Source organism: Mobula hypostoma, chromosome X2 (genome assembly GCF_963921235.1).
Source record: "Mobula hypostoma chromosome X2, sMobHyp1.1, whole genome shotgun sequence".
Classification (NCBI taxonomy): Eukaryota; Metazoa; Chordata; class Chondrichthyes; order Myliobatiformes; family Myliobatidae; genus Mobula; species Mobula hypostoma.
In genome coordinates, this window is record NC_086129.1 from 11,053,612 (window position 1) to 11,071,621 (window position 18,010).

An 18,010-nucleotide genomic window follows, 5' to 3' on the forward strand; every position below is an offset into this window, starting at 1 on the left:
TAACAATACAGAGTTTGTGGAGCAGGACCATATGTCTTGGTTGTATTGGCATCAGGATCTTGCTCAAATTGCCCACTTTTCACTTTATCGGATTCATGTTGATGAATGTGTACTTCCAGAGCAAGTGGATTTTGGTTGAAGTTTTTGATAATAGGAGAAGATGAAGGGATCGAGCTGTAAAGAGGTGCTGGAAGACCATTAGATGGCGGGCCCCTCCTTGAAGTCTACTCCTGTTTTTAGTTCTTGCCTTGTTAAATAGGCTTTATTAGAGCAGCATAGTTGTTTATCTCAAAAAAAGGAGTGTGTGTGTGTGTTTGTTTTACAAGTAGATTGTCTTTAATACAGCTGCAGTGGCAGTTTGAGAGGAACATGGAAGGCCTTGTTTCTCAGTGTGAAGTTGACCTTGCACTCTGTGTTGTAAACATTCTTTTGATCAGTTGCTACAGAAGTGTGCAGGCACGTACTTACCCCTGCTTGCTGAAGCTTATGTTTTATGTTGGAGATGATACCTTCATCTGTAGTAGTGTTCTTGTCTGGGTTTCATGAACCATTTCAACTTTTACAGTTATATATTTTTTCCCATTGCCTTTCTTTCTGTAGCCACTCTTCTTTCATCTCCTTTCCCACTGCTGAATTTGTCCAGTGAGTATACCTGCATGCAGATGTTTGTTTTATAAACACCATCCTGGGAGCTGATAATTCCAGCTCATTCAAGTGTTCTTGAAGATTGGGCTTAGCTAACCTTCCAGATAGTAGACACTGACATTTGGATTTATTTGAAGCTATTTGTGTTTGAAAAATTGAAAATACAGTGTGAAGTGTGATAGCATGATTAGATACCTTAATATTGTTGAAAGTGGATTTTTAATCTACAATGATTTCTCAGCATGATATCAGTCTCAATTTACTGCTGTGGCACTGAGGAGGAGGTTGTTTAATCTCCGTGCATTTTCGTTAGTCTATAATTAGCTATATGTATAACCATTTCTGGTTCAAGCTTGCATGATTTATTAACCAGTGTTTACCATAGCAATGCACAACCATTTAACACCCTGGATGAGTGTTCACTCAGAACTATTCTGTTTGCATTGTGTTGTGTTGCCATGGAATTCCATTCCATAAGATATAAGAGTAGAATTAGGACATTTGGCCCATTCCTTTTATACAGTCTAGAAGAAATAACATGGCTAACAGTTCAACTGATTTCAACTGAAGGATATCTACCAGTTGTACTGGGACCATTGGTTGGTACAGAAACTGGAACTTAAGATTTTGTATTGGTTCTCGAGGCTTTATTGTTTCAAATAAAATAAGTTTTGGAGATCACCTTGGTCTCATAGGAACAAGTTGTATTAAAATTAAAAATTGACGGAGGCTTTTTTTCCCAGACAGAGCTCCAGAGCTACAGAAGTAAAGCTGCTTCATTACAAACATGTTTAATTTTCAAAAACACATTTTTTTATATGTTACCTTGGATGCAAAAAAAAAATTGTAAATGTAATCAACACTAAATACAAGAGATTGTGCAGATGCTGAAAATCCAGAGTAACACACACAAAATGCTAGAGGAACTCAGCAGGTCAGATAACATCTGTGGTGGGGAATAAACAGTCAAGCTGAGACCCTCCATCAAGACTGGAAAGGAAGGGTGAAAATGCCGAAAGAAGAAGGTGCAGGGAGGGGGAAAGAGGACAAAGTAGGTGATACTACTTTGGTCAGGGTGAGGGCGGGATGAAGTAAGAAGCTGGACAGTGGTAGGTGGAAAAAGTAAAAGGCTGGAGAGGAAGGAATCTGATAGGAGAGGAGAGTGGACCATGGGAGAGAGGGCAGGAGGAGAGCCACCAGGGGAGGTGATAGGCAGGTGAGCAGAAGAGAGAAGAGGCCAGGGTGGGGTTATGAAGAACAGGGAAAGGGGTGGGGGAGAGTTGGAGAAGTCAATGTCATGCCATCGGGTTGGAGGCTACCTCCACGGAACATGAAGTGTTGCTTCTCCAACCTGACAGTGGCCTAATCGTGGCAGAAAAGGAGGCCACGGATCGACATTCAACACTAGCACTATTTAATCCTTGCCAAGCTGTTTCACATATGTACAACTTTTTTTACATGTTAAATATATATTCTGTTAAATGTTTCTTTGGGTTTTCTAATCATATTGGTACACGTTAAATAGAACATAGAAGATTATAGCACAATACAGGCCCTACAACCTATGGGATGTTGTTCTGACCTTTTAACCTACTCTGATATCAATCTAACACTTCTCTCCTGCATAGACTTCTATTTTTCTTTCATCTACATGCACAGTAGCGTAGTGGTTAGCACAATGCTTTACAGTTCCATTGACCCGGGTTCAATTCCCGCCGCTGCCTGTAAGGAGTTTGTGCGTTCTCCCCGTAACCGCATGGGTCTCCTCCCCAGTCCAAAGACGTACCGGTTGGTAGGTTAATTGGTCATTGTAAATTGTCCCATGATTAAGCTAGGGTTAACCTGGGGATTACTGGGCAGCATGGCTGATAGTGCCGGAAGGTGAAAGAGGTAAAGGATGGAGAAGGGGAATCTGATAAGAACCAGAAGGAGGTGATGGGCAAGCAAGGAGATAAGGTGAGAGAGGAAAATCAGTCTGCAGAAACTGAAAAGAAACTCACAATTATTGAAGAAATTATTCTCTTACGTTTGGGCCTGACAAAATAGACATAATGAGCAGTTCTGATGAAGGGTCTCAGCCTGAAACAGCAGCTCTTTATTCCTCTCTGTAGATGCTGCCTGACCTGCTGTGTTCCTCCAGCATTTTCTGTATGTTGCTCTAGATTTCCAGCATCTACAGAATCTCGTGTTTCTGATAAACAGTTCCCAGAAAAGCAAGGAAAAACAGGGATCCATGATGTTTACACAACAACCCGACATTAGAGAAATTACACAATACAGTCTTTGCCACCCCCCATCCCCCCTCCCCATTGGCATGCATGCGTGCGCGTACACACACACACACACACACACACACCCACCCCTCAGAGTGTCATTAACTTACTTTACTGCCTTAATGGTAGATTAGCTATGAAATCTGGTGTAAAAATCAAATCCGTGTGCTGTTATTTATGTTCCATTAAAGCAGAAGTTCCCAACCTTTTTTGTGCCGTGCACCGCTACCATTAACCAAGGGGTCCGCAGACCCCATTTTGGGAACACCTGAACTTTAATGATAATGCAGCATAGAAGACAAAATGTGGGAGCAATTTATGCCCTGTTTCGCTTGCAATTCTCTTTTTGTTGCATGTATAACTTCCTCTGAGATGTCGTCATGTCATTCCTCTAAAGGTCTACTCTTTTTAGCTCTAGTATTTTACTCACATTTTCTGACACCCTCTAGTCATAGTCATAGAGAAGTACAGAACAGAAACAGGCCCTTTAGCACATCTAGTCCATGCTGAGACCATTTAAACTGCCTAGTCCCGTAGCCTTCCATATCTTCCCATCGATGTGCCTATCCAAACTTCTCTTTAACATTGAAATTGAGCTCGAATGCACCTCTTATGCTGGCAGCTCACTACACACTCCCATGACCCTCTGAGTGAAGAAGTTTCCTTTCATGTGCCCCTTAAAATCTGCACCTTTCACCCTTAACCCATGACCTCTGGTTGTAGTCCCACCGAACCTCAGTGGGAAAAAGCCTGCTTGCATTTACCTTACCCATACCCCTCATAATTTTGTATACCTCTATCAAGTCTCCTCTCAATCTTGTACATTCCAAGGAATAAAGTCCTAACCTATTCAATCTGTCCATATAACTCAGGTCCTCCAGACCCATTGAAAACAAATGCACTGTAGCCATTGATCCTATTGTGGCCGGATGATTGGCATTTGTCATTTCTGGCCAATGGTAAAGGCTTGGCTGTGTGCCATCTGGCTCTATTGGAAGATTTGCATTGGCTATTGACTGAATTTTTAGCACAATGTATATGACAGCTCAGACAGCATCAGTGTATTAAAGGAGAGTGCTGTGTGCTGTTGGTTCAATATACTGTAGCTGAATGTATCAAAGCAAAAAGGGAAAAAAGGTGCAGATGAATTATTCATTCAGAGTTAAATTGAATGCATGGTGACATCTCTTCCTCTGTGAATTTGCGAATCTTGTTCAGAGTATTAAGTACTCATTGGAAAAATGTTTTTGTTCCTACAACATTTTAGACATCGCCAAATTGTGGTGTTCGTGTTATCAAAAGATACTGACAGCAAGTAGAAAGCTATTTTTAAAGGCAGTGGAATGGTCTGATGTGACAGCATTTGGTTCAACATGGAATAACCAATATCAATTTTTTTTCTCTTCCAACTCCGAAATTGCTTAAGCAATCTTTTGCATAATAGTCTTCCATTTGTAACATATTTGTAAAAGTGGTATAATGCATGTTCTGAGCATATTTTGCTGTCCGTCTAATTTCAGTGCTTAAATATATAAAAATTAAAATTTAAATGATCAGAGAGTAATCATATGAAGGAATTAGTGTGTATGTCATTCCATGCTAACATAACATCATTCACATCGCTCAGGTGTACCTGAATTAATACTCTTTTCTGTTCCTTATAATGAATTATAATGAGTTCTTGATAATTGTGAATCCCCAAGAAATAACTCAATATTACACTTATTTGATTGGAGCAAATGCCTCAGTTCTGACATGAGTGACTTCATAACCAGGTCCTTCCATGAATGCCTATGAAATATAGACAAGGTTGGTCACTACTCGAATTGCTTGTCTGCTACACAGGTTGGCCTGAGTCCAGGAATATTGCAGAAAATCGCTGGATAGGTTCAGTCAAGCATCTGGTCAACAGCCTCGACTGATGGTGCATGCCTGTACATTTAAGAGCATGGGTTTGTTAAATCATTTTGTCTGGTGAATAACGATTGTGTGTGCAACTGTGGCAGGTTTGTTCCACAGCTCACTACTTTAGTGGTCAGAGATACAGATATGGGAAGAGAGGAAAGATGTAAGAAAATCCTCTGCTGGTTCAAAACAGAACCATTACAGAAGCAGAGTTTGTGCCCCTTCATTGCAGAATCACTCGTCTCTTACCATCTCCACAGCTGCTATGTGCACAAGTTCTCTTCCATTAACAGCAGCTCTTTGGATAAGCATCTCTTTGCTCTCGGAAAGCTCTTGAATTATTTTTAAACATCCTTATTGTTGAGAGCAATTCATGTTTTAAAGAAGGCAATTTTATTTTATTAATGGATTGTCTTCACTTAATTATGGAAAGACATAGTTAATTTCAAAGACAAATTATGAAAGCATGTTTTGTTTCTGAATAGTAATTTTAAACATTTGAAAAATAGATGACTGACTTTTGTTTCACATTGTGGTTATAATGCGACTAAACATTAATTGGATTTTTACTTTGGTGCAGTGCAATACTAATGCCACTTTGCTTTTAATGAAGAAAATATTAATCATTTAATTTTCATACAGCTTTAATACCATTTTGTTTTCCAACATTGCAGAACATTGATGATGGCTTCTAATGTGGTCTGATGCAACCTACTGAAAACAACATACCTTTTTCACATTAAAACTATGACAAACCATTTTTTATCAGGGGCTAAACTGAAAGAAAACAAAACTGCATTGTAGAAATTAATGCCAGAATTGATTTGTTTTCTTTTTCTCTCCCCAAAGCCCTGTCCACCAGTGAACCTATTGAAATTTCAGAAATTGTTTGTTTATTTTCTCATTAGATGTCTGCGGTGCCTGTCTACAGGACTTCCAATACCATGGTCTCGTACCTGTCAGCCATTAGCATATAGTAATTCCCATAGTGAAAATTACTACCGCTGAATGGTCCGTATTGAAGCATAAACCAATACTCCCATCGCAGTGTTTTTTTTAAAAAGCCTTTTCCACTTCATTTTGCATTCATTACACAACTGCTGATCTGCTGGCCCTGACATCGCATGTGTAGAAAAATAAAATTTATACACGTTTCCATTTGAGGTTTTACCAAATCAAATGGAAATTGCCGGTGTAAAATTCAGACATTGTTGTGAGTTTTTTGGGGATGATTAAATTCACAACATGTAACGAAAGTCTTCCTGTAAAGCGTTCATGAAACAGGGTGCTTCTCCCTGCATTTGTAATGCCGCAGAGTTTCCTCTGAATATATTATTCGGGGAAGCAGAGGCTTCCGATGATGAAATTATTGGTTTATTCCATTTTGACCTTTTTTTTTTGCTGAAAAGATGTTCAAGCTTTGCCTGAATCTAAATGCATTTCTGTGACAAAATGCTTTGCAATTTTTCTTTTCAAATTGTTTAACGACTAAACATTCTCATTTACAATTACAGCCAGAGGAAATACTGCTGATCTTTGTTGCAACCAGAGAGCTTGACTTAAACGCCCCATTTGTATTTTACTGTTTTCGGTTTGGTTTTGGTTTATTCAGTCTGTGACTCTATTTCTTGCCCATGTTTACATCAATTTTAATTTTATATTTTTCATGTGCTCTCCTCCACTTTCCTTTCAACCAATCATGTACGTGCGTATCATGTGACTTTGTCATGTGGCTTGCATGGTGCTGATGATGTCGTCCACGCTGGTGAACAGAAGGTAAAATCTTTGTTCTGATTGGTTGAATAAATTGAACGAGTTTCTCCAAAAGGTTACAATAGAGTTGAGTATTATGGAAATTTTATAATTGCCTGATAAAATACATTTTTCATGTATTTGCCAAAATGTTGCAGAACAAATCTCATTATAAAAGATAAATGCTCTGGTGTCAAACTGCAGAAAGGTGAAAGGTAAAATGCAAATTGTTGAATTGAAACAGCCAATTATTTGTAAGCTCTAAAGCCATTAATTAATGCTTTTAACTTGGTAATACATTTGGCCATTTAACCTATTTAGAATGTCATTGAATTAATGGATTTACCCTTAACCATGGAGCAGTCCTTCTTTATCATGGAGCAGTCTCTTTGTTGAGCACACTGTTGATAAACTGATTCCTCCTGCTCTTGTCCTTTTGCTTGGTACTTCGGAGATAAATTTAATTGTATCTGTAACATGACTTCATCAATCCTGTTACTTCTTGCTAAATTAACCCAGACCAAGCTTTTAGAGAGAGCTTCCAACAAATAAATGGCAATTTGCGCCTAAAGTTCAGCTACCCAAAGAATGAACAAAGGCGTAAAAGATAAAATTAGTAATGGAAATTAGTTTTTAAAATATGATAAAAACCATTTTAAATTCAGATTAGTCTATTATCATATACACAAGGGTGTGATGTAATTCCTTCTTCGCTTGAAGTTCACAGTAAACAGTGTAGATGGTAATAATAAATATAACAATAAATACCTCAACAAAAACAATGGAAAATGGTTGAATGCCTAGATAGCGGCAGTAGTGAACTACTTAAAAAAAAATGTGAACCAGAACATTTACTTTTACTTAAGTCCATCACCCCTACAGGGACATAACTAGCAGCTCACCAGAATCCTCTGTCATCAACCAGGCTTTCAAGTTGTCCCAGGTGTAGCCCATCTTTAAAGAACATGACGAAGTCTTTAGAGCTTCTGTTAGCGTTTTTTTTTATTTTAGAGCGAGACTGCAGAACAGTCTCTTCTGGCCCACCGAGCCATGTCACCCAGCAACCCACTGATTTAACCCTAGCTTAATCAGAGGACAATTTACAATGACCAATTAACCTACTAACTTGTACGTATTTGGACTGTGAGAGGAAACTGGTGCACCCAGAGGAAACCCATGCGAACATGTGACAAACGTATAAACTTTCTTCCAGAGGACGACATGATTGAACTTTGAACTTTAACACCCTGAGCTGTAACAGCATCATGCTAACCGCTACACTACCATGGCACCCCTTTCTGAAGCTCTGGGTTTTTACAGGATGGCATTTACAGCCCCATACCAAGTAAACTAGAATGAGTCTATTTAAAATGTTTCTATTTTTATTTAGTTTGCTCGAAATGAAAGTGTTCCTTTACCCCCGCCTCCACTGCTAATTCATACAGACTTGTAAAAGCTAAAATTTGGATTATAATGAGATGTTCTTCCTAGTTTCAGTTAGTATGCTCAGAAGAGCTCAACAGTTAATCTTAATGCCCCTGGGTTCAGGATGGGAAATCTTTATCACAACGCTCGTTAAAAGAGGCAATGGGCCTGACAAGGAAGGGTTAAAACAAATTTATGAAATAACCACCATTACCCACACCATCACGTAACAACCAAAAACCAAATAATGATGTTCTCACTTACTGGAAGCACTGATGATTTGGAGAGTCACTGTTCATGTGAAATACAGTACTGTGCAAAAGTCTGAGGCACACGTAAAAAAAAGTTCTGGAAAGTGAAGTTGCTTTCAAAAATAAATGAAAAGTTTCTAAATATCAAAAAAATTACCATAAAGAGCAGTAAACAGTAAAAAAACTAAGTCAAATCAATATTTGGTGTGACCACCCTTTGCCTTTAAAAAAGCCATCAATTCTCTTAGGTACACTGTTGTGCAGTTTTATAAGAAATTCAGCTGGTATGTTGTTCCAAGCGTCTTGGAGAACTTGCTAGAGTTCTTTTGTACACTTTGGCTGTCTTGCTTGCTTCTGTCTCTTCAGGTAATCATAGATAATTTGATGATGTTGAGATTAGGGCTCTGCGGAGGCTAAGGCATCTGAAACCATATCAAAAATCTAAGGTGCCTCAGACTTTTGCACAGTACTGTATGTTGTGCCAATAAACTCAACGTTACACTGAAGCAGCAATCTTCCAAATGGTCAGTGCCTTCAAGGGAGTGAAAGCATCAAATTTATTTTCTGTCCTTTGAGTTTATTAGAATTCTGGCATTATTTGAAGTTTGGAGCTGTCCAGCATTTCAGCAGCTGTGGTTTCTGACATTCCGCTGTTGCATGGCAACCCGATAATTTGCACAATCAACTTGTTACTTGAAGATAGGAATGTCCTGGGATCAACTCGGTGAATCGAATCAAATATAAAACATCTTCAACACTTGACACACTGTAGATACTAAAATAATTCTTCCATTAAAAACTTCACTATGTTCAAAGAAATTTATTATCAATGTACTTATATATCACCATATACAACCCTGAGATTCATTTTCTTGTAGGCAATCATAGTAGATACAAAGAAATAAAATAGAATCAATGAAAAGCTACACACAAAAATCGATAAACAGCCAATGTGCAAAAGATGACAAATAAATAAATAAATATTGAGACCATAATGGGAGATGTAAAGAATTCTACAATAATATGCAGTAGCTAGCCAGTGGTGTAGTGTCATCTGCACTGGACTTCGAGGTGAGTGGTCCTGGGTTTGAATCCAGCCGGCTCCTTGCACACTTTCCATCCGTGCAGAGTTAAGCGTCAAGCTAGCAACTTGGCCTCATAAAAAAACAGACAAAATGTTCAAGAAATAGCAAGGTTGCCGGCCAGAAAAGAAAAACAACAACAGTCTAATTTATATTAATTTTAAACAAAATATGCAATTTATCAAGAATTGACTCTGGTAAATAGATGATATATAAACATGAATAAAACTGTTAAAGTAATCTGGTTTGAAGAAATCTATTTTATTGCTAGTATTAGCAAACATTTTTTAGATACCTAAAGGCAGGCTCATTAATAATAATGAGATGAATAATGTTTAAAGTATATGCATTTAAATTCAGGGGTTTAATGACTCTATAAAATAGTGAATTAAAAGTTAACTTCATCCAGAGTTACATCTCTTGAGATAAAATAGATTTAGCCAGCGTCCTATTCTGCTAAAACGAAGAGGAAATAAATAAATGGATGCAAACGAGTTTCTGCCCTGCAGACTGCTTTGTGTTTGCATAAAGATGGACACCTTAATTGTCTTGTCATTTCAAGCAAGCTGTCAATCCAGTGTTACTTGTGTTAGCACTAGAGCTGTGTGCTGGTGCTGAGTACACAGGTTTAAAATACGAGTGCTCCATTAATATTACTAACGTCTGGCTTAAACTGTACAAAGAGCAAAGATGCATCGTTTTTCTTTTCCTCCATAGTGCATCCCTGCTAAATATAAAGATAAAATTCTTACTTGTAAATTCCTGGACAGTCGGTCACCTTGTTGGAAATTTGCTGTGATTTGTCTCTTTAACCTCTGGTTTGTGAGAGGGAAGTGCCTGTTAGAACACAGATTCAAGACTAACACCTGCAACGCACAGCAAAACTGCACTGCATGCAAGTAGTTTTGTTCCCCTGCTGAAGCCTATTGGGCGACATCTGGAGTTTAAAAAGAGGCTGAGATATGGACTCCCATCCCCACCTATGCATGCTTTTCCAGTAACAGATGCAAACCGGTTTAGCTGGGTTTCAGCTGTGTGTATATTTCATTTGCATTTTATTTGGTTGTAATTGAACAAATTCCTTTTATTTAGCAAACGAAGCAAAATTTTCTTTTCATTTAGGCATTGTTTGGAAGTTTCCATTACCATTTACACTCAGTGCATTTAACACAGGGTATCATCATGGGTGATATTTTTCAAGTTTACAATAAATTCACAACATTCAGATATGGCAGTAAATTTTGCACATTTATGACATGCCATAATGTTGGGATGTGGCTTGGCATATGGTAAATGCAGCTCTCTCAATGAAATTGGCAACCTGTCTGGGAAAAAATATCCCTTTGACATTCATGAATTAGAATACCCACAGCTCAGTGCACTGGACTTTATTCTCTAATCAGATAATTCCTTTGGTAGACCCAGCGGAATATCAAAGAAAGAATATTAGCTGGACGTTTCCATATTAAGCGTGAATGTGAATAAAAGCACTTAGTGTAAATGGAACCACCACGTGCATGCTAACTGAATCTCTTTCTTCATCTAGAACCAGAAATTCATGTAGTTCCATTATCCTAGCCAACATGACGTTGCAAACAGTGCTGCATGACAGAGCATGTTTCGTGCTGGCATTTTCTTCTTCTTTAACGGATTTATTTTGACCAGAAAAGGAGTAAAGCAATTCCCAATAATTGTTACACCACCTGGAATCAACCTACACAAGGAGCAACTTGATTTTTTTTTCTGTTTCTTCCATTGAATTCACACTAACCTGTTAAAGTTGCAGCAAAACTCCTTATTTGGATTGTGAAGCCATTCTCTGATAAGTTAACCAAGCTTCAAATTAATATATTTACAGAATATTAGCACTTTAAGGTTGGCTTTGCCAGCGTAGTTTAAGGTAAACATTAACAGCAAGGTTATTATGTGGTGGTGACTCTTATACTGATGATTCAGCAAACTTATAAATCATTGTTTTTTTAGTGAAATTATTGGTCAACTGACAGACCCTTTAAGAACCTGTTTCATTACAGACTGCTCCACTTTCATGTCATACTACTCTCAACAAATATTTCATGAAAAATCGATTACGATCCTATTGCATTGGATTAGGAGTCTGTCATCGTAAATGAGAATTGAAAAAAAATTGCACAGGAAGACCATATTGTTCACTGGGGAAGCTAATGGCATTGGGTTGGTATTTACACCCTTTCTAGAGCTCTCATGGAAAGAGTTTAAATGGTCGTGTATTCTCCCTTTTCTTCCTGCTCCCTTCCCTGAATAGTCCTCAGCCACAATGTCCTGAACTCCTTCACCTCCCTCCCTTTCTTCAAAAAGCCCAGGATCAGGCCCTTTGGCCCACAACATTGTAGCAAACCAATTAAATTAATCATCAAATGGCCAACTGAGCTAATCCCCTCTGCCTACACAATGTCTATATCCCTCCATTTTCCTCACATTCAAAGTTCAAAGTAAGTTTATTATCAAATTACACATATGTTACCATATACACCCTGAAATTCATTTTCTTGTAGGCATTCTCAAAAAATCCCTAATCGAACATTAATGATAACAGAATCAGTGAAAGACCACGCCAACTTGGGCATTCAACCAGTGTGCAAAAGACAACAAACAAACTGTACACATACAAAAAGAAAGAAATAATAGCTAATTAAGTAAGTAAGTAATAAATATCCAGAACATGAGACGAAGAGTCCTTGAAAGCGAGTCCATTGGTTTTCAGAACATTTCAATGGTGGCGCACATGAAGTTGAGCGAAATTATCCCCTCTGGTTCAGGAGCCTGATGGTTGATGGGGAATAACTGTACCTGATCCTGGTGGTGAGAGTCTTAAGGTTCCCGTACCTTCTTTCTGATGGCAGCAACGTGAAGCGAAATGACCTGGATGATGGGGGCCCCTGATGATCATGTGCCTATCTAAGCACCTCTCGAAAGTCTCTAATATATCTGCCTCTAATATTGCCTAAAGCCTGCCTCTGACTAGACTTGTTTGCCATCATGGCAAGGTTAGCGTGTCTCGTATGTACACTTTACCTGCCCAGTTGGAGCAAGTTATTCAATGAAAGTTTTCTTGAACATTAACCAAGATCTGTGTGCCAGTTCAAGAACCACAGGGATCAGTGCTGGATCCATTGTTATTTGTCATCTATATCAATGATCTGGATGATAATGTGGTAAATTGGATCAGCAAATTTGCTGATGATACAAAGATTGGAGGTGTAGTAGACAGTAAGGAAGGTTTTCAGAGCCTGCAGAGGGACTTGGACCAGCTGGAAAAATGGGCTGAAAAATGGCAGATGGAGTTTAATGCAGACAAGTGTGAGGTATTGCACGTTGGAAGGATAAACCAAGGTAGAACATACAGGGTTAATGGTAAGGCACTGAGGAGTGCAGTAGAACAGAGGGATCTGGGAATACAGATACAAAATTCCCTAAAAGTGGGGTCACAGGTAGATAGGGTCGTAAAGAGAGCTTTTGGTACATTGGCCTTTATTATTTAAAGTATTGAGTATAAGAGCTGGAATGTTATGATGAGGTTGAATAAGGCATTGGTGAGGCCGAATCTGGAGTATTGTGTTCAGTTTTGGTCACCAAATTACAGGAAGGATATAAATAAGGTTGAAAGAGTGCAGAGAAGGTTTACAAGGATGTTGCCGGGACTTGAGAAACTCAGTTACAGAGAAAGGTTGAATAGGTTAGGACTTTATTCCCTGGAGCGTAGAAGAATGAGGGGAGATTTGACAGAGGTATATAAAATTATGATGGGTATAGATAGAGTGAATGCAAGCAGGCTTTTTCTGCTGAGGCAAGGGGAGAAAAAAACCAGAGGACATGGATTAAGGGTGAGGGGGGAAAAGTTTAAAGGGAACATTAGTGTGGGCTTCTTCACACAGAGAATGGTGTGAGTATGGAATGAGCTGCCAGATGAGGTGGTAAATGCGGGTTCTTTTTTAACATTTAAGAATAAATTGGACAGATACATGGATGGGAGGTGTATGGAGGGTTATGGTCCGTGTGCAGGTCAGTGGAACTAGGCAGAAAATGGTTCGGCACAGCCAAGAAGAGCCAAAAGGCCTGTTTCTGTGCTGTAGTTTTTCTATGGTTTCTAACCTTCTACTGATCAGTTCAGGCTTTGTTCAATAACCAAGAAGAAAGGTCACCCAACTATTTGAGACCATAAGACTAAAGAGCAGAATGGGCCATATAGTCTATCAAATCTGCTCCACCATTCAATCATGGCTGATTTATTTTCCCTCTCAACCCCATTCTCCTGCCTTCTCCCCATAATTTTGACTCCCTTACTAATCAAGAACCTATCAACCTCGGCTTTAAATATACCCAAGGACAGTTACCTGTGGCAATGAATTCCACAGATTCACCACCCTCTGGCTAACGAAATTTCACGTCATCTCTGTTCTAAAGGGCCGACTTTGTATTCTGAGGCCGGACCCTCTGGTCCTAGGCCGTCCCATGATGGGCAGCAGCCTCTACATCCACTCTATCTAGGCCATTCAATATTCGTAAGGCTTCAATGACATCCACATTCTTTCTCCCAAACTCCAGTGCAGGCACAGAGCCATCAAAACACTCCTCATACATGAACACGTTCACTTCCAGGGATCATTCTCATGAAGCCCTTGTACGTCCTCTCCAATTCTGGCATAACTATTCTTAGGTATGGGGCCCAAAATTGCTCACAATGCTCCCAAGTGCAGTCTGACCAGTGCCTTATAAAGCCTCAGCGCTACATCCTTGCTTTTATGTTCCAGTCCTCTTGAAATGAATGCTAACTTTGTAACTGCTTTATGTTTAGAAACAAGGAATGTTGAGACAATGAGGACAGGTTTCCCATTGATTCAACGAGAATCCAGCTTCACTTTAGTGCTTGGAACTATAAATACAAATCTATGTTTCAGGGATCGTCATGACAACTGGTCTCTCTATAAGAGCCACCGCTGCACATAACTGTTTGAGCAGAACTGCATTACCGTTTCAGTAATTAAATAATTTATCATTGTGACACATTGCAACATACAATCTGGAATACTGAAGCCTTGTACAGAAATAACAACCTAGTCTTTAGTTTCCCCGCCCTCTCATCGGAAAGGCAGTGATAACTTAGAGATTGTTTCCTCAATCTGCTCAGATCCCCAGACACTGTAATTGGTAACGTTTATCAGTGGCAATATATTTCATACAAAAATTAAAAACAGGTTTCCCTTTATTTCAATTTACTTTGTTCTTGAGAGGAAATCTCAATGACGTGGTGGGGGGGAGAAAATTTAATTCAGTTTCCTTAGGTGTTAGTCTGATGTTTGGGTCGTGGGGTGTAGATGTGCCTCTACCAAACAAGGTGTAAGGTGCTCCTTCCCTCTGCCAGCCTGCAGGTCACCCTTAGGCAAGGTGCAGCACCTACTTAGCCCTTCCCCCCCACCCTCGATCAGGGTCATGTGAAGCCATGGGAGCAGGCGGTGGATGGTCGTGTGAGCAGCTGGTGCAGATCACAGTTCTGGTTATGCAACCACTGACGCCAGGCAGACAATCTCTGAACAGTATGGGTCACCCTAGATAATTTCTAAAGTAAGTACATGTTTGGCACAGCATTGTGGGCCGAAGGGCCTGTATTGTGCTGTAGGTTTTCTATGTTTCTAAGTATTGATAATGGCTGGGGTCACCCATCTTGTAAAGACACTGCCCAGAAGGCGGCAATGGCAAACCACTTCCGTATAAAAATTTGCCAAGAATAATCATGGTCATGGAAAGACCATGATCACCCATGTCATACAACAGGGCACATAACAAACAAAATCTGTAGCTGATGAAGGACAAGACTCAAGATTTTATATGTTCCTCACTATATATGTGTGTGTGGGTGTATACTATATACATATATAGCAACAAAATATACATATATCCTTTGAAATCAGTAGTACCCTAAATGTATATTCATCACCATCATCATTATTTGCCATGTCATATGATGTGGGTGATCATGACCATGATTGTTCTCGGCAAATTTCTCTACAGAAGGGTTTGTCATTGCCTTCTGGGCAGTGTCTTTACAAGACTGGTGACCCCAGCCATTATCAATACTCTTCAGAGATTGTCTACCTGGCGTCAGTGGTTGCATAATCAGGACATGATCTGCACCGGCTGCTCATACGACCATCCACCACCTGCTGCCATGGCTTCACGTGACCCTGGTCAGCGGGGCTAAGCAGGTGCTATACCTTGCCCAACGGTGACGGAGGGAAGGAGAACTTTACACCTCCTTTGATAGAGACGTGGCTCCACCCTGCCACCCAATATATATTGGGTTATGCATTAAACAACATGTATGAGAAGAGACAATCTTGGAGAGATGACCACTCTAACACTGACCCACTCCAAAAATGGTCACTCTGCTTACCCCTCCTTTCTTTTTATTACTCAGATTCAAGATTTTATATATTTGGTAGTTGTGTCACTCACAACTACTGTGTCTTCTACAATAAAGGTATAATAATTATTATGTTCCTGACCTTGATCTAATATTGCGACATAAACATGCAGGGTATGCTTGGGAGTATTCTCTGTAGGCAACCAGACAGTGCAAACATGCTGCAATAAACTATGTTGTTACCTGCTTGCCTCTTTCAATTTCAGCAATAAACCAGAAATCTGACATGTGTTTAGTGAACAGCAGCAACCAATCACCATTATGAACACATATGCTTAGAGTCTTTGTATATAGATCAGGCACGGTTGAGTGTATGAGAGGCTCAAATTATGTCAGAACTTGTTCTGTTAATGCACTACAGGCTATGAATTGCCTAATGTACAGGAACCTGAAGACTTCAATTTATCTTCACATGTTTGAATATTCTTAGTTCAGTGGAAACAAGAGCAACCCTTCCTTATGCATTAATAACCCAGTTACTGCAGTCCAGCTGTCCCACTGTTACATTCTTGAAATGCAGTTCTGTTCTCAGTAAGTTATTTGAATCCTAGCAATTTTGTGAGCATTTTCTTTAAATAATTATTATTAGTCAACCTATATATTTTGAGTGGATGCAGTCTTATTATTAGATAAGGACATTTGGATTTTCAGATAAGAAATATGGTATTACCGACATTAACTTCCAGGAGAACCAAGTCCACCTAAACTTGAAGAACATGCACTGGGAAGTGGAAATATTTACAAGGTCAACTGGATCAAGCAGGATGACGGAGGCTCCCCTATTCGCCACTACCTGGTCAGATATAAAGCTGTGAGTAAAATACGGTGCAGACATAAATCTTCCGATTGCTGATGTTGATGTTATGGTAATATTTTGCTTTATGTGCTGTGTGTGATATATGTCTTTTTGTGGGTGCACAGTGGTCTGGAGGAACATTGTTTTGTTTGGTTGTATTTATGTACAGTCAGGTGACGATAAGCCTGAACTGGAACTTGAACTTGAAGATGTTACAGGGTGGAAATTATGATGTCATCCTCTGAAATATTCAAGGAAAGTGTACTTTTTTTATAATTCATAATAGAAGTTTTAATGGTTGAAAATTTGCCACATTAGTTTGAAACATTGTTTAAACATAGCTTAAAATGCTAAAAACATTCTAAATACTTTATAATAGAGCATATTTATTATTCAAAGTTGGAAAAGGCAACTCCAGAGCCACGGGCAAATCTGTACTAAGAATAACATGGAACAACACAGACAAAAGTGCTGGAGGAACTCAGTAGGTCAGGCAGCATCTGTGGAGGTGAATAAGCAGTCAATGTTTCATCAGGATTCCTCAGCTTAAACCATTAACAATATAAGCCCTTAGTTAGACCCCACTTGGAGTACTGTGTTCAGTTCTGGTCACTTCACTACAGGAAGGATGTGAATGCCATAGAGAGAGTGCAGAGGAGATTTACAAGGATGTTGCCTGGATTGGAGAGCATGCCATAGAGAATAGGTTGAGTGAACTCGGCCTTTTCTCCTTGGAGTGATGGAGGATGAGAGGTGATCTGGCAGAGGTTTATAAGATGATGAGAGGCATTGTTTGTGTGGATAGTCAGAGGCTTTTTCCCAGGGCTGAAGTGGCTAACACAAGGGGGCATAGTTTTAAGGTGCTTGGAAGTAGGTACACGGCGGATATCAGAGGTAAGTTTTTCACACAGAGAGTGGTGGGTGCGTGGAATGCACTGCCGGCAACGGTGGTGGAGGCCGATACAATAGGGTCTTTTAAGAGACTCCTGGATAGGTACATGGAGCTTAGAAAAATAGAGGGCTATGCGGTAGGGAAATTCAAGGCAGTTTCTGGAGTCGATTACATGGTCAGCACAACATTGTGGGCCGAAGGGCCTGTAATGTGCTGTAGATTTCTATGTTCTCTATTTTCCTCCATAGATGCTGCCTGAGCTGTTGAGTTCCTTCAGCATTTTGTGTATGTTGCTCTGAATTTCCAGCATCTGCAGAATCTCTTGAAAGAATAACCTTTCTGCAGTGAGCACAAAAGGACTGCTATCAATGGGGGGGGGGTGGGTGCATTGGATTGGGTTCATTTGACTTCTGTGTGTGAAATATACTACAGCTGCAGGGCAGATTGAGGGATTGCAGATACATCACAATAAGACTGGGATGTCTTGAGTCATTATCAACATTCCCCTTGTACACAGTTTATCAATAAT

At 39.5% G+C, this 18,010-nt stretch overlaps 1 protein-coding gene across 8 annotated transcripts in view; it reads left to right on the top strand.

Annotated features, from left to right (window-relative positions):
- The window catches only part of LOC134340959 (neural cell adhesion molecule 1-like), a 688,943-nt gene that overhangs the window by 594,127 nt on the left and 76,806 nt on the right, over nucleotides 1-18,010 (top strand). For all 8 annotated transcript variants that reach the window (XM_063038579.1, XM_063038578.1, XM_063038580.1 and 5 more), the window contains one exon: nucleotides 16,480-16,604. In XM_063038579.1, coding sequence (XP_062894649.1) covers nucleotides 16,480-16,604 — 125 coding nt within the window. The remainder of the gene's footprint in view (nucleotides 1-16,479; nucleotides 16,605-18,010) is intronic.